Source organism: Genypterus blacodes, unplaced genomic scaffold (genome assembly GCF_046128005.1).
Source record: "Genypterus blacodes isolate CSIRO-AG114 ecotype Tasmania unplaced genomic scaffold, CSIRO-AGI_Gbla_v1 ptg000371l_1, whole genome shotgun sequence".
NCBI lineage: Eukaryota > Metazoa > Chordata > Actinopteri > Ophidiiformes > Ophidiidae > Genypterus > Genypterus blacodes.
Genome location: NW_027467153.1, coordinates 140198 through 160000, shown reverse-complemented (window position 1 = coordinate 160000; position 19803 = coordinate 140198). Strand labels below are relative to the sequence as shown.

Below are 19803 nucleotides of genomic sequence, written 5' to 3'. Positions count from 1 at the left end.
AGAGAGGAAACGGCAGACTGAAGCGTGTCTTTACTCTGGAAGCCGGTCCGTCTTTATTAACTCTTCCTCCTCCGCAGGTTCAGACAGGATGTCCTCGTTTGGAGACTTCATCGCCGTGTCAGACGTGTGCGACGTCGCCACGGCCAAGATCATATCAAGAGAGGTAGAGAGCCACGACTCCGCCCGCTGAAGGATGAAACGATATGAGGCGGAGTGACAATGCGTTGTGTTTCCTTGTTGAAGGTGTCTGACGGCATCATCGCCCCCGGATACGACGAGGCGGCGCTCAAGATTCTCTCCAAGAAGAAGAACGGAAACTACTGCGTGCTCCAGGTGAGGCTTTCACCTGAACGTGTGTGTGTAGACGACAGGTCAGGGGTCAGAGTTGAGTGTGATCCTCTTTGTGTCTTTGTCCCAGATGGATCCAGACTACGAGCCTGATGAGGTTGAGGTCCGCGTCCTGTTTGGTCTCCGCCTCAAACAGAAGAGGAACACCACGCTGGTCGATAAGGAATTCTTCAGCAATGTTGTTTCCAGCGGCTCGGTGAGTCTCATGTGGCTCCGCCCCTGTGGCTCCGCCCCCTGTGCGTGGATGTGAATGCTCTCTGATTCTCCCTGATGTCTGACGCCTCTTTGCGTTTCCAGCTCTCTGAGGCCGCGCAGCGCGATCTCACCGTGGCAACCATCGCCGTCAAGTACACTCAGTCCAACTCCGTCTGCTACGCCAAAGACGGGCAGGTGAGGTTTGGGGCGAAGAAGGAGAAAATGTTGAGGGGAGAAGGAATCGGAGCGAGACTTCATCAGTCGTCTGTGTCTTTCTGCAGGTCATCGGCATCGGCGCAGGTCAGCAGTCTCGTATCCACTGCACCCGGCTGGCGGGCGACAAAGCCGACAACTGGTGGCTGAGACATCACCCGCGTGTGCTGGACATGAAGTTCCGCAGCGGCGTGAAGCGAGCGGAGATGGCCAACGCCATCGACCAGTACGTCAGCGACACCATCGGAGAGGTGAGAGGCTGGTTGGCGAGATTAGGTTAGAGTGTTTACGTGGGTGATGGCTCTGACCTGCTGTGTGTCTAATCCGTGTGTGTGTGTGTGTGTAGGGCCCAGACCTGGCTGTGTGGAAGTCCATGTACGAGGAGGTCCCTGAGCCTCTGACTGAGAGCGACCGCAGAAGCTGGATCGCCTCCCTCAAGGCTGTGGCGGTCAGCTCCGACGCCTTCTTCCCCTTCAGAGATAACATCGACCGCGCCAAACGGGTAAATATCACGCCGCCCGCCTGGCAGGCGACTGACGACTAACTTTAAGCGTTGAATGTCTGCTCGTGTCACTGACCCGCCCGCTTCTCCCTCCCGTCTCTGCAGAGCGGCGTGGAGTACATCGCGGCACCATCAGGCTCCGCCGCAGATGGAGTCGTGATCAAAGCCTGTAATGAGCAAGGCATCACTCTGGTTCACACCAACACGCGTCTGTTCCACCACTGAGCTCCTGGGCGCTCTCACATGTCGCCCCTGCTGATACTTTATACATTCCTGCCTTCATGGTGAACTTAGATCCTGTAACACAATTAACTCATTCCTGCCCTGTGATCTTTACTCTTAGTAAAGCAGTAGTGGAGTGATGATGTTAGTTCCTGTTGAGTCGCTCAGATGTGTTTCTATGTGAAATAAAGTCTCGGAGGTTCAGAAGTGGATGTTTAGTCACAGTTTGTCCATAAAACAGACCCGGCACTAAGGTTGTGTTGCATATGGTTGCCATAGGAACAGCTATCAATGGCAGTGTTGAATGTGCGTGATCAGCGTGCGGTGCTCATTTACAACAACCAGGCCTCTGAGTAATGATGAGCGTGACCTCTGACCTCACTGTGGACTCTCTTGACCCTGTGCTTCATGTGAACCACGCTCGTCCACATGAGGGCGCCTTTAACAAGCGGAACGACCAAATCACCATAAACTATATGAAAGGTTTCTGTTTTAACTCAAGCTTCACTGTGGGAAAATGAGATCACAAATACAGAGGGGAAGAAAACAAAGATGAGCGCACACCCGGAAAATTCTGTTACCACAAGTAAGTGCTCAAACTTGATATGAAGTATATAGCATTATTATATAAATGTGTTTATTTAGAGAACACATTCATCTCATGGCTTTACTGATGTCCATGTTTATCTTCGTGGTATTAATGCAGTGGTGAATGTATTTTCTTTCTCAGTGGGGCGGAAACTTCGAGTTCGTTTCAGTTTCCTCAGGGAATCAACGGGGAAGGAAGCGTCCATGTGTCTTTCCGGTTCCTGCTCACCTGCGTCACACAGGTCGGTAAATCATCAATGAACTCTTTCAACTTTTTAAAGTTACCCATTATTAATGCACCTGTGTGTTAAATGTTTGTTTAATGTTCCCGCACGTCGGCACGTGTGGGACTGCACCTGCGCGGGTTTGGCGCGCTGGCGTCCATCTTTGCTACTGCTAACATGCTAACAAGCTTCTGAAGGCTCCTGTACTCTGTGTTTATGAGGTCTTACCACTGAAATGTGGTTTGTAACAAGAATGCTGCTTATTAGTGTCATTAAAGTCTGATTCTGTATTATATATGATTACAAATAATGTAAACACACTGTTTGTAGTAGAAGGTTCAGATCAGGTTTGCTGCACATATGAAAGTAATAATGCATTCTGAATGATAACAGAGCTAACAGGGTGATTCAGCCAGCTGCATACTGTGGAGAAGTGTACTAACTAGCTACTAAAGATGATTATTGGTGAAGAAAGTCCAGGGAAATGTGTTTATAACAGACTTGAATGTGTGTGTTTTATTGAAATAGTGGAAATTCATTCTAGTGACAGAATTCAAGGTAACTGAACTGAGTGAATGTCTGAAATGCATCTAACAGATGTGTGATGTTTACATGATTTGCATTGTTTAATAAACCAACCAGAGAAACAATCTTGAAGAAGGTGAGACGCTCTGTATCTTAATGAGTTTACCTGCTTAATAAGGATTATGTTTCACTGCCATGGAAGAGAAAGTCCAGATCTTTCTCTCATCCACTCCTTTTGCTAAACCAAAGTCAATGTGGTGCTACTCGGATTGGCAACAATTTGAATCAATGTTGCTAATTCAGAGGATATAATGTGATATGTTTGATTGTTTTATATATATGTGTGTGTGTGTGTGTGTGTGTTATCTACAGTAATCTTTGTCTTCTGCAAGTATTCATGGTCCTTACATTTCTATAAATACATATTACATCAAACAAACGAGGGGAAGTTTCAGGATCTCTCCATCTTTATTAAAATAGGGATTCATTTTTTTTCGTTCAAAGGTAGAAACACACTTTGGCACCGACAAAGTACAAAAATAGAACAGTTCAAATTCACACACTCCAGTTCACACACTCACACGTTGAGATTAAAGGGATAAATTAGTCAAAAGACATCAGAGTCGGTATGTGTCAATCACACACAGTGCTGCCCCGGCAACACAGGAGGGGCTACAGAGAAAGAGAAGCACACTTTCACACACACGCCACCTTGTTCATGACTTTGGCATTCTGATAACACAGTGCTTATTTTGATCGTCTGTGCTCTTTGATTGGGAAACGTTATTTATTGCAGAATGTTAAACTGCAGTCCATAGATTCTGATGGAGGGCAGGCTTGTCTCCATTAAGGGAAATCCCAAATAGAGAAATCACAGACTGACTGTGAAAACATGATCAGTTTGTTTGGGCGGCAGAGCGGTGAAACATCTTCAGCTGAATGTGTGTTAAGGTTACAAGGCAGTTAGCTCAGTTTAGTCACCGACAGAGACGGAGACGGGGATGGGGACAGGACAGGGACGGCTTCTATAGGCTGAGAGACAGTGCAGCGTTTGGACGGTGAGGGGAGCGAAGGTAAGACAGCAGACACTTTATTCCAGGGGATTCTGGGGCATGTGTATGTCTGCCAGCAGCTCAGGTCGAAGGCATTCGATGGGGCAGTGAATATCCTGCAGGAAAAGGTACAAAATAAAATAGGTGAGTTTCTAAACCGTGGGTTAGGGAAGCCACATGAAGTTTATGGACAAAATCAATCTTCATAACCTAGCTGAAGCTCTATCTATACACTATAGACAACAACATTGCATTGTTTCCGTCTCTACCTGCTCTACCTGAACACGCCTGATTCAGTCAATCACGTGTAGATAGAGCAGTGAGAGACCTTGTCCATCATCTCAATCAGGGTAGGGGGGTCTTGAAACACTAAAACCATCATTAATCCGCTCACCTTGCGCAGTATGTTGTCTCCATATCTGACGGGCTGCAGCAGACTGGGATCCACATTGCCACCTGGTCTGGCGCAGTTCTCACATCTCCAGCCCTGACGAGACCAATCGTATATTATACCATCATCATTACCATCACTGGATTTTAGACCCAAAACAAACGGGGCTGATGTGTCTCACCTGTTGTCCTCCAAAGCATGTGCAGGTACAGATGGCACCCAGGTATTCCTTCTGCCACTGGTGTCCCGTCTGGTAGGTTTTACCGTCATCGTAGCACACCGATTCATCTGTCGGGGAAAACGTTGATGTTGGAAAATTAAAAATCATGTACAACTCATGCACTCAGTAAGAATTCCCTTCTTGGTTCAGGAGTGCTTACGTGGTTCACACTTGAACTCTCCCTTGCCATTGCCCAAGCAAGTACAGCTCATCATGTGACCATTGTCTGCACGACGGTCCCACTTCTCCCCCACACGATAGTTGTTGCTGCCGTCATGGCACCACTCTAAGGTAGAGAGAACAAGTGTGATGTGTCACTCAGGACTCCAAATCTACAACAACATACTGCAGGGAAATCAAACGCTGAGCTCACTTGATGAGTCACATCTGAAGTGTCCACTCCCAAGCCCCAGGCATCTGCACCACAGCTTGAAACCGGTCTCAGACATGCGCTCCCATTCAGCGCCAACATCATGGGTGGTTGCAGTGAAGGAGTCGTAGCATTCGTCCTTAACAGTGGGCTCCCTGTCTGTCACTGCAGGGGGTAACAGTACAGTTTGTACAGGTGTAGACGCTCCCATATCACAGCTGATCACTAAGATCATTATTACCGTCGGTGCTTCCATACCGAAGCATTGCTCGTGGACGTCAGTGCCAAAACTCACAGTCATAACAGTCGAGCCATCCTTACCAGTGTTCCCGGCAGTGATCATCTGCTCCAGAATCTTATGCTTGAGCGCCCCCTTCAGGGCTTCAACCATCACATTATAGTTTGCTCCTTGTGTGAGGCCAATCAGGGTGGCAGTTGTTTCTGTCCCTGGTAGACGGACCTTGGACAGATATAGAGAGACAATTAATAATTGTTTTGACCAGGACAGACCTGAAATATCCGCAATGTTGAGTGAAAAGATGGCGGTTGTTATTTACTGTACAGGATAAGCGGAGTTCTCACCTGGAACATCTTCTCATTTATGTGTGTGACTGGATTACAAGACACCAGATAGGCGCTGCTTTGTTTGTATGGCTTCCAGGAAATGGTGGTCTGTGTTTGGGCTTCCTGTGGCACTCCAGTCTCGTTATCAAATGTAGAGCCCACAGGGACGTTCATCTTCAGGATGGGCAACCTGCGGCCCTCTGAATCAGGTTGGGACACAAACACCAGGGGCTCACGGAATTGCCCATAAGGTGACTGCGGGTTGCCTGTGTTCGTGTTATACCCGTTGTTGTTTCGATTGTTGTTATACTCTGTGTACTCCACATTCTGGCCGTGACCATCAAGCCCATCCTGTCCATTAGTGCCCACTACCTGGACCTTGTTATCCACTGTTTCAGGCACACCCGGCCTGGAATCACCCCCTCCAGGGATGAGGACCTCAGGCGACGGTAACGAGGGGTGATGCACTGAGCGGGAGAGAGGGGGTTAGGGAAGCAAGCAGGTTAGAGTAAAGCAAACACACTGTGACATATCTCCGCTAACATAACGCAACAGATATGCAGCATTGCACTACTTTGTGTTAATGTGTGTCATAATGTTACAAACACAGCAAAATATTTTGAATGACATTTCTGCCAGCATTCAAAATAAAGGGTAATAAAGTAATCTGGTTTTAGGAGACTGAGTGCTGCTGATTGACTGCGCAGCTCTGCACCTCAGAGGCCTTGAGACAAACTGTTGCAGCAATACATTTTAGTGCAGCTTGGCAGTTACCCGCGAATCACCACTGAATACACACACACACACACACACACACATTTCAACTTCAACTACACATCAGACATTCCTATTTGTGTGTTTATCTTGCCGCGAGACAGAGAGAGCATGGATATACTCACCAGTCCTGACTCTGCCCACCAGAGGCGTGCTTCTCTCTGCACCCTGCAGGGCGATGATCCTGATGATGTACTCTGTCGCTGGGCTCAGATCTGAGGGTTGAATATCACATATTGGGTTTGGTAAATCACACATCTGGCTCACAATTAGCATGCATGCAATTAGCAGGTATTAAGAAATATGTAGACAGAAGTGACACCAATGTTTGCAGTAGACAATAGGCACAGTACTGTATATTGATAAACACCTACCTTCTATGGTGGCGTAGTTCTGGCCGGCGTGGGGCTGTGGGCTCAGCTCTTGCGGGGCCCTTCCTGACTCCTCGTAGGTGACGTAGTATCCTGTGATGGGTGTGGCAGGAGCCTGCCAGGTGAAGGCGACAAATTGGGGGCTGAAAGATACGACCCGGAAGCCGGAGGGCGCTTGGACCGCTGGTTTAGCTGCAAAGGCATCAGCATTAGAAAAATGACTCAAACACATGCAGGTATATCCCGCTTAAACTCTACAATAAAATCTTAAAAATGACAGGAAAAAGACCTAAAAGTCAAGATACGCTAACCCTGGGTGTCTGTACCTGTTTCAACTGTGAGAGTAAAGGGCGAGCTCTTTTTGTTGCCACTCAGGGTATACAGGTTAATTCTGTATGTTGTGCCAGGCGCCATACCTTAGAACCAAACAAAAGTCACCGTGAGGAAAAACAACAAATAACACATTCACATACACACACACACGAGCCAGGAGCGGTGTGGCCTACCTGTGAGAGTGTAGGTTTGCGTCTCTCCAGAGAGGATCTGTCTGATTGTGGGCTGTGAACCACCGAGTGGCGTGGCATCGATGAGATGACTAGTGATGCTTTCTGTCTTGGAGCGCCAGGTCAGTGTGATAGAAGAATCCCTCACATCAGAGATACGCACACGCCTGGGAGGAATCAGGTCTACACAGAGGAGGAGAGAGCAAAGACGTGAAACAGAGCGGCACGTCATCACTCGCAGTGCAGCTTTTGCAAGGCAGGCAGTTACCAGTCAGTGTAGTGGCCTCTCCCTCCAGCGGCCTGCTGGTGATGGAGTTCTTCAGAGCGTAGACGTAGATCTGGTAGGGGGTGGCTGCCTGCAATCCAAACACAGACGGTAGATATTAGTCACCGACACACTCCATGTAGCCGTGTAGATATTGATGACAACAGCTGTGTTTACCATGAGCCCTGTAACTGTGACACGTGTGGTGTCTGGAGCAAAGTTCATCTCCTTGGTGGGGCCGTTGTTGTTCTTCGGGATGACGACCACGCGGTATCCAGTCAGGCGTGCCCTGGGTGCGCTCCATTCCAAAAGGAAGGCGGACGCAGAGGTGGGTAAGACAATCAGCTGGGTCGGAGCGGGGATTACTGCAGACACGACACAAATGTGAGCAATTCAAATACTTGGATGTGGTAATACTGGTTGAATGAATCTGTGTAGATGTGAACTCGTACTTGTTGCCTGGGTTCCCGTTAATGGTGTGCTGGGTGTCTGACCGTGGTAGGCAATGACTTTAACAGTGTACTCCGTCCCAGGGCGGAGACCCCTTAGCATCACACTACTCTGGTCCCTTCTGGGTGCCGGGCGAAACTCCCTCTCACTGTCTTCTGGGCTTGAGTACATCACGCGGTATGATGTCACCGTTCCATCTGGACTTTCCCAAGTGATGCGCATTGAGGTGGCGTCAATGTCGGAGAAGGTCAGGTCCTTAGGGCGGTCCATTGCTGCAGGAATGTTGGACAGCAGAATTATTGGATCGATGAGTAATTCTGTTTGTTCTTAAACTTCAGATAGATTTCAGCTTTTGAATTTGATCATGCACAATATAATAAACACATGAAACTTATTCTGGATGTTGCTTTTCATTCTCCAATCACTTCTTTTTTCACAATGATAGGACTAGATGGCCAGATCAGAGTTTATAGTAGTCTGACCCTATCCCTTTAATTAACTATAAGTTCATTCAGTTTCTAGTTAATACAATCACACCAACCAGTGACAACATTGTCCACCACAGGAGACGAGGGCTCTCCATCTGTGCCCAGAGCATACACACTCACGACGTACTCCACAGTGGGCATCAACCCAGTGAATGTCATCTCTGTCTGATCTGTGAGGAGGAAGTAGGAAACATTAGAGGATGCTCTATTATGAAGTGTATCAGTTGATGTCCATTTGTATCTTTCTTACCGGGGGCCACCTCCTCAGAGTAGGAGGGTCCCAGGCCATTCTTAGGCACTCCGGTGACTCTGTAGCCTCTGATGGGGCCCTGAGCAGGAGTCCAGCGCACTGTGATGGCATTGTCTCTCACATCAGTCAGCCTCATCCCAGAGATGGGCTCATTATCTGAAGGCAGAGGGGGGGGGGGCATTTGAACCGCAGCCCTTTAATGTGTATATAACATGTAATTTTTATTTCTAATAATGGCTTTGTGTTACTATACCGGTCCTGTGTCTGATGGTGACAGGGATGCTGGAGGAGGGACTGTCCCCTCTCCCGGTGACAGCATAGACCGTGATGGTGTACTCGGTACCAGGCTTCAGCCCGTGGATGGTAGCAGTGGTTTGAGTGCCTGGGATTGTGAACTCTTGAGGAGTCTCACCACCTAAAAAACAGAGAGAAAGAAAGAATTGAGAGATGGTGAGTCAAACATGGAAGAAGACTGAGGTCTGTCTGCTGGATTGAGGGAGCTGTCAAATATTCACCTGTGCCTCTGTGGGTGATTCTGTAGTACCTCACTGTGACAGAGGGGGCGTCCCAGCTAATGGTAATGCTGTTGGGGTTGGTTGACGTGACCGCCAAGTCAGTTGGCGCATCAGAGACTGGAAAAGACAAGGAGATAAGAAATGTAATCACAGCAAAGGAGAAGAGGACATGATTACGTGAACTAGTCACTCGGTGGGTAGGAACTCACTGGTGGCCTGTGTGCCGGTCAGAGGCTGGCTCTCCTGGTTGCCTTTGACAGCGTACACAGAAATCAGATACTCTGTCTCTGGTGCAAGTCCAGTCAAGGTGTAATGGGTCCTGGTCGGAGGAAGTCTCTCGTCCTTGGCTCGCCCACCGCTGGTCTTCTGATAGCGGATGCGGTAGCCGGTGATTACGGCTGTTGGAGCCAGCCAAAGAAGCTGGAAGCCGTTGGTCTGGATATCGGAGAACTCCAAACCAGTCGGGGAGTCCAGGACTGACAGGAAGGGGATTCAGAGGGACGGCAAGAAATTTAGTATCAAAACGAATCTTACTTATCTCATTTTATTCCACTTTTGCAGGCGTCTTTATTAATATTTGTTGTTGAGCTTCTTCATACTCACTCGTTCTTTGAGTTCCTGTGACTGGTTCACTTTCACGTTCTCCATACACACACACAACACTGATGCGGTACTCTGTGTTGGGCAGCAGGTCTAAACAGAAAGAGAACAGTCACACACAGAATGGTTTGTAATGTTGTGTCGTCCAGTCCTGCACTGTTATTGTTACTTTGCATTGTCACTGAGTTGGAATCTTGGAATGTGTGTTTGCCGTCAGCATTCTTAAGCTGTGCAGCGCTTCTGTCATCTTACTCTGCAGTAAGAAGGTGGTGGTGGCCCCGCCCACATTAACCTCCTTGATGTCATTGTCAGTGTCCACAGGGTGGTAACGGATAACAAAGCGAGAGATGTCTCTCGGTGAGACGACATCAGGGACTGTCCAGGTCACCCTTATTTGGTCAGGGCCCACTCCTCCAAAGTTCAGGTTGATGGGAGCTGGAACAGCTGAATGGGCGAGATGTGAGAAAGGTTTAGCCAAGATCACAAATGAATCAGTGATAATAAAGATGCATGACTCTTCCTCATAAGGCTGAGCTGATTTGTATCCAGGTGACCATGATCTGCATCAACATACCGCAATATCAACATCAGTTGTTATTTGCGATTACTTACTTTATTTCTAAGAAATGAACAAAAAAGTACAAAAGTAAGCATCAGGAAATAATGAAAAGTGAGACTTGACCCCAGCCCTCCCCACTGATGGAGTGAAAGAGTTAAATCACCAGCTTGTGTGTGCTTTGTGTATGTGGTCGGCTCGCTTTCGCCATCTTCTGTAACCGTGAGGATACTGATGTCATAGTCCACGCCGGGCTCCAAGCCAGGAATGGTGTAATAACCCGCAGATGCATCCACCATATCTTGAAAAATGGACAAACTCTGGCCTGTCGTTACCACCACTATCCGGTAAGCAGTGATGGCAGTAAAGTTCTGAGGGATCCAGCGCAGGCCAATGGTGGTGTCAGTAATGTCCACAAAGTCAACGTGACTTGGTGGGGGAATTTCTGAAAGGGTTAGGCCAGGTGCAAAGCGCAAGCAAAATCAGAGAGACAGAAAAATAAAACTCAAGTCTCAAAGCTTCAATTACTTCATTAATTATGTCCAAAAACATTATTTCATTCCCAGCAAAGCATTCAGAGACCCAGGTGTGTAAGAGGCGGCATGCTAGATAGAGAATTACCAATGACTGATCAATTAACATTCAAAATGAACTGTACCTGTGTAGTTAAGGGTTAAATGGTGATTTATAAGACTCATCTGGACATTCTCCAAAAGAATTCACTTTTCCAAACGATTGCAACCCACATGCCACATGGTGGGTTAGCTGATGTTCATGTTAGTAATGGTTGATGATAATTGAGAGAGGTGCTGCTCTTGTTTATGTTAATTCCATTTGTGTGAAAAGAGTCCCGGAGTAAGGAGGAACAAATTGTGACGTGGAAGAAAGTGAGAGTATAAAAATGACAGGAGTCTGTTCCACTTTTCACAGAGGTCCAACTTTTCCCATCAAATTCCTCCTGGTCTTGCACACTGGTCTATCTGGAGGCTCTGTGCAGGCTTGTGTTTCAGGCCTACATGCATGACATGTGCGTGCTTTGTGGCTCATACCTGGCGTGACGGTCGTGGACACGGGAACACTTTCCCTCTGACCCTTGACGGCAACCACGCTGATGTTGTACTCCACTCCCAAACTCAGGGACTCTAGAAGGCAGGAGGTCTGATCGGGCTGGACCATCTCATCGTTGGAGATTCCTCGCTGACCGTTGGTCGGCGTGCTTGTAACTCTGTAGCCTGTGATGTCTGCTCAGGATGTAAGACAAAGAAAAGGGGGGAGGGGACAACAAGCTCTTTATGTAGTTCATGACTCACTGCGAGAAACTCAAATGCCAGGAAGAGGCATTTGTCCTAAAAAGACAAATCAAAGACCAAGGTCTGGACTCGGTTTGCTCCACTGAGCCAACATGCGTGGGCGACACAGTCAATGTTTACCTGGTGTTTTGGCGGCTACCCAGTGGACAGTGAGATCTCCTGTGTTGGGGTTGGACTGCACCCTCAGGTCAGTCGGGGGAGACAGGGCTGGAATGAGAGGAAAGCAAGCCACAAGACAAGCATGAGAAACTTCCTTCAATGCAGCTGTAACTTCTCACAAACTTGTGCTAAATGGCGCAAACATTACTAAAATAATATGCAAGTGACAGTCAGTTATACAAGAAGAAACAAGGTGGGCAGGCTCTGTGTCCCTCAGATGAGAATGAGCACATCACTGAAAGGACTCACGAGTGACAACATTCCGGGTGATGGGGTTGCCACGGTTGCGTCCGTTGAAGATGGGCTGTACACTGTAGGTGTACTGGGTTCCAGGGGTCAGGCCTGAAACATGGACGCTGCCGGTGTCAGAGGTCAGATCTATGCGTGTCTCGCCTTCCAGGCTGGGGAGCACGGAGAGCTGGGAGGAGGAAGATGGGCACGGAAAGATCAGACGCCTCAAAATGTCAAAACAAAAGATGGAAACTCGTCTCAGTTTCTATTTCTTGAGCATGATTACAATTTCTACCTTGTAGCTGAATCTGCGGACAGGAATCCAGGTGATGATGATGGAGCGGTCAGTGACCTCAGTGCTGAAAGGAGGAGCATTACCCAACTGGGGTTCTGCAAAGAGGGGGGAATGATTGATTGATTACATTTATGAATGTCACAAGAATCATGAATTTCTCAAGTAGATGTAGAAGCTTTATATGGAGGAAACATTGATGCAATCTACTGCAACAGGCGTGGGCCTCTGTAGCCTCTGACTAACACTTTACTGGCTGTTAGACATGTGTCTTCTCATCCTCATATATTCTATTCTCTCAATACTCACGTGTGGTGAAATGCCCAGCGGCGCCCTCACTGAGCTCATTGTCCTGCTCAGAGTACAGGGTGATTGTGTACTCGCTTTCTGGACGCAGATTCTTCAGAGAGTACTGACTGACCGCCCCTGGGATCCTCTCCTGAATGGGACTGGAGCCCTCCAAGGTCATTATGAGACGGTAGCCGGTGACGACGGCTCGTGGGGCCTCCCAGACCATCAGCGCACTGTCAGGGCCGACGTCAGTGAAGCGAATATTGGAAGGAGAATCAGGTTCTGGGTGGGCGAGAACATACCAAATGAAGGGAGACATCTTGATCCAAAGTTATTATTAATAAAAAAACAACACAAAGGTGATAGAATGACACTGAGTGGAAGTCTGTATTAACACCTACTGGTTGATATCTCTCCCACAAGCGGTTCACTCTCTACTCTGCCGTTGACGGCGTAGATGTGGAAGCGGTATGGTGTCCCGGGCTGCAAGTGGGTGATCTCAGCGTACGCGTTGGGCGAGAGGGGCAGCTGCAGGGGCCTCTGCTCAGTGCCATCAGAACGAAGGGGGGAGAAGGTCACCCTGTAACCGGTCACCTCCGTGGGCGGGCCAGTCCAGGTGATGCTGATCTTCACATCTGAAACCTCGTACAACTGCAGATCTGTGGGAGGCGGGACCTCCTCTGTGGACAGGAAGTGGATTTACAGCGTGAATTATGTATCAACAATCAAAGTGTGTGTGTGTGTGTGTGTGTGTGTCTGTGTGTGTCTGTGTGTGTGTACCTGGCGGTGCGGACCCGGCCGTGTTGACCTGTACAAACACAGGCTCACTCTCCTGGTCCTCCTCCACAGCGTAGATACTGATGTTATAGAGCAGACCGGGGCGAAGGTCAACCAGGGTCACAGAGGTCTCCGTGTCCGGCAGTGTCAGCTCCGTGCTGCTGCCCTCCAATGATGGCGTGTACACAACACGGTAGCCTGAGAGTCAGGATTGTACCCAGATCATCAGTTTAAATCACTCAATTCAGGGATATTTGTGAACATTTTTAAGAAAGAGTTACTCAGGTTTCCTCACCGGTGATTGGAGCCTGAGGTCTGGACCAGCTGATTCTGATGGAGCCTTCTCTCACGTCATCGATGGTGTGCCGAGCGGGTGTGTCAGGAGCTGAAAGAGCAGCGGGGAGCCAATCAATAGAGAACGTTTTCCCATAATCCCCTGTGGGCCGTGAGCCCCTAACCCTGTGACACAGAGGAGAGGAGATGTTCTCCTACCTGTGGTCTGTGAGGTGCTGAGGATCAGGTTTGGTTCTCCTCCTGTGGGGAGCTCGTACACGTTGACGTTGTAGCGGCGCCCTGGCAGCAGCTCGTTGATGGTGACAGACGTGCTCGTTTGAGGCAAATCTGGAGAAGGAAAGAACATTTATGGAGTTATTTAGTGATTTGGGTTAAATTTGGTGAGACTCTCTGCTCTGCCACAGGCACATTCAAACAGGACAATGGACTATCATTCCCCTTCGTTTTTCTCTGGTGTCGTTTCTTACTTAAGACCTCAGGCTTGGCACCGTCCTCGCTGAGCTCATACTCCACCCTGAAGCCTGAGATGGTGGCAGAGGCTGAGGTCCACGACACCACAAAGCTGTTGGAGGTGATTTCTGTCACGGACTCGGACGTGTCCACCACCGGGGGGGGCTGGGTCGTCTCTCCCTCTGGTGTTTCCACTTAAGAGACGAGATGACAGTGTAAACATTTGCTTACATTTATGGCACCAGGGGAAAGTTTGGTTTCTGCTTCCATCTGCTTACAGGAGCCGTAGGTTGTGGTGAAGTCGAAGCGTGTGGTTTCGCGGCGTCCGTAGCGCAGGATGCTGATGAGCTGACCCTCGTAGGTGAGGCCTGGCCGCAGCCCGGTGATGGTGTAGGAGTTCAGATTGCCAGGGATGGAGGCCTCTCTCCAAGGTGAACCGGAATGTTTCTGTCCCAAGAGACCCAAGTAGAAGTTTGGAGGTCAAATTTGTCTTTGGATCATTTGAAGAACACTGATGAAGTGTTGAATGATGAATATTCCGGAGATGCTAAGTCTCCCTTTATTTAGTTTGGAAGCAAACAGTCCAATATACACAAACCACTAAATTCGAAAATGAGTTTTAAATGCATTTAAGTGTCAAACTTCTCGATCAGACTGTCAGACTTCAAAGTGACAGACTGTGTGAGAGGAGGGGGACGTTGTTCTTGGAGGCACTTAGGCACTGAGTGTGTGTGCGTCTGTGTGTGTGTACTGAGCACCGCCTTATTCGTCCGTGCTCAAACTTCATTCAGCATAACAAACCACAACTTTTCAGTAATTGCCCAGCGTACTTTAAACACACTTTAGAGAGGAAACAAGTGTGCTCTTGCTTTTATACATGGCATTTGTACAAATTGGTACAAGTAAAAACAAATAAAGAATGTATTTCAAGTTTTCTTGTGCCAGTAAAGTATCTTACCACTCTCCACTTGAGGACATACTGAGTGATCTGGACGGTTGAAGGTGGGTTCCACTGGATGGGGTGAGAGTCTGGCTTTTTCCCTCCCTCAGCGATGATCACCTGGACCGGTCTGTGGCCACCTGGAGTAGAGAGGAGGAGTGTGTATGAGCAACATTAGGACACACTGCGTCTAAGACATGTGGTGTCAGAATGTTATGGAGGGAGTGGGTGTGAGGAGCTGTCAAGACGATTTGTCTCTTTGGGACCAAACCAAAGCACAGGACGGTGCTAAACCTGCAGCTCACACACTCACTGACACCTCTGCAGTTTGGCCTCACACTCAAGGTCTATATTCACCATAGTTTATCTATTTACTGTACCCAGTAGTACACACACACACTCTCTCTCTCTCTCACAGGGGCAGACAGTTTCCTCTGACCGTGGGATAAATGGGTCGGGTGAACAGGGGCAACAGAGCCTGTCTGCTGGACCCAGGACAAAGGGTCATATTAAGCAACCAAGAGGGGAACAGTGTGAGATGTTGGAGATATGAGGCAGGAAGCGAGTAAAACACACACACACACAGGCGACATAACAACATGGAGGGAGGAGAAACCTCTTCATCTACAAAGACCAGCAGGAAGACAGCAATGCTGTGATTGGCAAACCTTTCTCCATTTGCTAAACTTCAAAGCTGAGCAAACACCCGCACCCCCAAAGACCCCCGCCCCCCCTTTTCATTTCAGTGATGTGTGATGGGAGGTGAGAGGTGGAAGGAGGTCAATAATGTGGGGGAGTTGAAACAGGACAGCAAGGAGGAGCAAACAGTGGCCCAGGGAGGGAGGGAGGACAGAGAGGACTGAAGCTAGGACACACTGTCCTGCTGAACATCGTTACTGATTAACAACAGGAACCTATATTGTGGAAACAAGTGTAATTGTCTTCATAGGGAACCTCCCTCTGGCTGTCACCTACCTGGGTATGTCTGCTGGGGCTCGCAGCTCATCTCCCCAAGTCCGTTGCCGTAGCAATAACAGCGGTAGCGGGCGCCGTGGATGACTTTGTCCCATGAATCTCCGATCGGATAGAAGGTTTTGGTTTCTGGCTCCTGACACTGGTCTAGAGGGGTCAAAGCAGAGGAGATGAAGGAGCGCTACAGACGGGCGGGGTCATACTTGTCCCCTTCAGCTGAGCTCAGGAGTCATGAACACACCGATAGGGTCGCACTTCCACCGGCCACGTCCCTGTCCAAAGCAGGTGCAGTTCATCATGTAGCCTTCATCGTGGCGTTTGGTGAAAGCCTGGTTCACCTCGTAGGTCAAACCGTCGACAATGCACTGATCTGTGACAGAGAAAGGAGCGTCGTCAGCACACGCTCTCACATCTCATCACAGAAGCTTTAAGACAACTTCACGGGAGGATGTCACCGCATCAAAACCTGGATGGAAGTCTCACCTTTCAGCTTGGAGTAAGCGATGCAGCTCCACTCCCCTCGGCCGTTCCCCTGGCACGTGCACTGCATCATGTGACCCATGACGTCATGCCGCTTGTCCCACTTATCGCCTATGCGGTGCATCACTCCATCACTGGTGGTGCACACCTCCTCATGGTCTACACAAAGGAATCATCAGTGAACTTAACGATCGTCAGCCTCGATGAGAAGGAGAATAGATCCTAACACTCACCGGCCATGGGGCAGAAGCCGTATCGCTGCTCCGTGTCGTAGTTGTAGGATGTACCGCACCACTTCATGTTATCACGTCGCCCGTCAGATGTGCAGTCGGTGTAGTTGCGGCCGCTGTAGAGGTAGGGGAAGTGGCAGAGGGCGCCGTCGGAGTTTCCACCTCGGGTTGCTACTATGGCTGCGGTGGAGAGAACGACACAGCTGTTATTTGGCTCCAGAGTTCTCATCTTGCCAAACTAAAACTCCATGTCTTCCCTGAGTCTTACCGCTTGCCTCTGTACAGAAAGAGTACTGCTGGTCCCTCTCATAGTCCGAGCTGGTGGAGCACCAGAGCTGGCCGTCTGAGCGTCCGTCTGAAGTGCAGGAGTAATAGGTTTTCCCCATGAAGACGAAGGGGAAGGCACACGGCTGGCCGTTGGAGTTTCCGCCATAGACCTGCGCCCGGGCCTCTGCACAGACGGGACAGGGAGGGAGAAGATGATCACTGGAGTGTAACTCTAATAAAACCATCATCCTCATGCATTCCCTCTTTGTTTGAACTCCTACTCCTCCTTTCCTGGACAACCCTACAAAGTAACCACACACATCCTGTCTCCTCTCCCTCCTCTTTCTCTGGCTCATATTTGTCTTCCCTCCCGCCCACGCTCACCCCACTCTTGACAGCTCACTCCGTTGCCCAGGCAGGTACAGAGCATCTGCTTGGTGCCCTGGCTCCTGAGCCAGCGCTGCCCGTCAGTGAAGGTGGCTCCGGTATTTGTTCGACACGTTCCCTCAGTGGGGGGCTCGGGCTGGGGCTGAGGCAGAGGATGGACCTGGGTCACCACCATAGCACCGGTGCCTGCATGGAGACGTTGGACAGAATGAATGAGGACCGTCTCAGTGTGCCGCCCTGAGAACATCTGTGAGGTTTCAGTGCAGAACAGCAGAACTGAATGTGAACTTGAGCGCCTGTCTCACCTCGGCCTGAATTGTGTCTCTCACACTTCCACTCTCCGCGGCCATTTCCTAAACACAGGCACTGGAGCTCCTGCCCACTCGTGTCTGTCTTGGTCCATGAGTCTCCAATTCGGTAGGACCTCCTCTTGTCCTTGTCATTGCAACGATCTGGTTTGAGAACAACAATAATCATCAGCAACCGTAGGGATCAAAGAACATACGTGTGTGCGTGTTTGTGTCCGTGTGTGTGTGTGTGTGTGTGTGTGTGTTCCGCTTACTCCTTGAGGTACATGTGATGCGGCCGTTCCCCTCTCCCAGACAGGTGCAGTCCAGCATCATCCAGCCCTGGTAGGACCTCTCCCAGGTCTCGCCCACAACATAGGACGACGCAGCGTTGGTGTCGTAGCAACGCTCAGCTACGAGTCAAAATACAGGAGTGGTTTTACAATTTTTTCCTGAGATAGACTGTAAATGTGTGACTGTGGGACCGGACCTTTACTCACAGGGCCTAAATCAAACACATGGATCAATAATTGTGGGTGAGCAAAGGGGAGGAGCCGATCTTTGCTCAATCCCCATGTTTGTGTGGTTGGGTGTCAAATATTTACAACGATATCAAAGAGTCCTACTTCTGTGTGTGTGGGTGTGTGTGTGTGTGTGTCATGTTTAGGTGGACACACTCACCCACTGGTTTGCAGGTCCACTCTCCCTTGCCGTTGCCCAGACACACACACTCCAGCATGTAGTCTGAACTCTCGTGAGGTCGCTGCCACTTGTCCCCAATTTTATAGGATTGTCCACCTTCATGGCAACGATCTGTGAATGAGACAACACAGAGCTTTATCCTGGTCCCTCTGCTCTGGAAGGAGTGGGGGTCCTTAAACGCACCACATGGGTTCCCATTGTGCTCTCACTACTTTGAAGCAAAGTTTTAGACACAACATGTTCGTATTTATTTAATTTTGTGGTTAAATGTGCTTTTTTTATTCCACATTTTAAAGATGATTGACTCTTTAATGTCTTTAATGTATGTACGTGTAACTCACTGGCAATCGTGCAGCTGATCTTGCCGCGGCTGGAGCCGATGCAGGTGCAGTCCCACATCATCCCGTCCTTCGGTCTCTCGTAGGTGTCCCCGACCCGGTATGAGCGGTCGTTGTACTTATCATGGCAGGACTCCTCCGCTGCAGTGAGACAAAGGAGCGTTACGGGCTGTTATGGGAACCGGACTGCGCTCTTACGCTGCGTAAAGGCGCATTGGAGACGACGGCACTGCGTTTTGGGAGCTAAATCGTGCAAAACTATGGCGGTTATGGTGTTGATTATGGTTATGAGGTGACATGTCTCGGCGGAGGTATGTCTCTGACCTTCGGGTTTAGTTTTACACTTGATCCCCGCCGCACCGTCGCAGGTGCAGAGCAGCCTGCTGCCCCGGTAGCTTTTCTCCCACTGCTCGTTTAATCTGTACGTGCGGCCGTTCTCGTCACAGACTGTGAAGGCAACACAGAGGAACATCTCATCACATCAAGTATAACTAAGAATCAAACACCCTGTTGGTCATAATGGCTGTTTAAGTGCCACTGACTCTCCTCAGTTCCATCATCTTCCCTCCAAATCAACAATAAGCTTCTTTAAACCAAACTAAAGTGCAGATATGAACCTTCATCCTACCTGCAGACGTTGCGTCGTTGAGTTGAGGGAACACCTGATATTGTCCAGTTTGTCTTTTGGTTCTGTCGCCTGGTAAACAGTGGACCGCGGTGCCGACGCACAGAGCGACCAGCAGCCCCGTCAGCGGGCCACCAGACATGATGAAGGAGGAGAAGAACGGAGGAGGCAAATACACGAGCTCGATCAGGAGCAAAGGAGCAAAGGAGGAGAAGTTTGGAGAGATCCTGTTTTCTTAGTTTGGTCTAAACTCTACTCTGCTCTCCAGGCGGTTGTGTGTGCCGCCTCGCATCTGGTGCGCCAGGCTGAGGAGACGGTGCGCGCCGGGTTTATACCCAGCGCACAGCGGAGGGGGCGGGGCGGGGCTTAACCGTAGCCGCTGACCCACCCGCCCCAGGGTGAGCAATGCTGAGAACCGAGGGGAGGAAGGTGCGACATGACAGAACAAAGGACAGAGTGAGAGGCTGTGAGGGGCCAGGACAGTGATGAAGAGGAAGGTGGTAGACTAACACACTAACTAACACACCAACACACTAACCAACACACTAACTAACCCCTCCAGAGCTCCAGCGTGCAGGCAGGAGA

The 19803-nt window shown here is 49.4% G+C and overlaps 2 protein-coding genes across 3 annotated transcripts in view; one reads left to right on the top strand and one right to left on the bottom strand.

The window, feature by feature from the left end:
- atic (5-aminoimidazole-4-carboxamide ribonucleotide formyltransferase/IMP cyclohydrolase) overlaps positions 1-1687 on the top strand; it is a 4629-nt gene extending 2942 nt beyond the window's left edge. Inside the window, exons 9-15 of the mRNA XM_076138525.1 lie at positions 78-163; positions 244-333; positions 419-544; positions 646-738; positions 825-1007; positions 1103-1258; positions 1364-1687. Of these exons, the coding sequence (XP_075994640.1) occupies positions 78-163; positions 244-333; positions 419-544; positions 646-738; positions 825-1007; positions 1103-1258; positions 1364-1483 (854 nt within the window). The 3' untranslated portion in view covers positions 1484-1687. The remainder of the gene's footprint in view (positions 1-77; positions 164-243; positions 334-418; positions 545-645; positions 739-824; positions 1008-1102; positions 1259-1363) is intronic.
- Positions 1688-3263: 1576 nt separating this feature from the next.
- fn1b (fibronectin 1b) lies at positions 3264-19517 on the bottom strand. 2 transcript variants are annotated; one of them, XM_076138504.1, is made up of 46 exons: positions 19222-19517; positions 18918-19040; positions 18597-18734; positions 18235-18366; positions 17829-17966; positions 17572-17718; positions 17264-17452; positions 16881-17063; positions 16616-16792; positions 16386-16541; positions 16144-16272; positions 15906-16049; positions 14949-15070; positions 14269-14437; positions 14008-14184; positions 13739-13867; positions 13542-13631; positions 13250-13444; positions 12871-13149; positions 12488-12751; positions 12182-12276; positions 11905-12073; positions 11617-11703; positions 11236-11427; positions 10353-10631; positions 9883-10074; positions 9634-9723; positions 9240-9506; positions 9031-9147; positions 8769-8930; positions 8516-8671; positions 8319-8435; positions 7780-8049; positions 7505-7692; positions 7331-7418; positions 7066-7245; positions 6886-6975; positions 6563-6751; positions 6314-6403; positions 5433-5881; positions 5172-5310; positions 4854-5015; positions 4641-4766; positions 4442-4548; positions 4264-4356; positions 3264-3985 (listed from the first exon to the last, which is right to left on the bottom strand). In XM_076138504.1, the coding sequence occupies exons 1-46, from the start codon at positions 19358-19360 to the stop codon at positions 3908-3910; spliced, it is 7392 nt and encodes a 2463-aa protein (XP_075994619.1). In that variant the 5' UTR covers positions 19361-19517; the 3' UTR covers positions 3264-3907. The 2 variants fall into 2 exon arrangements, with proteins under 2 accessions (XP_075994619.1, XP_075994618.1); XM_076138503.1 differs by lacking the exon at positions 10353-10631.
- Positions 19518-19803: the final 286 nt, after the last annotated feature.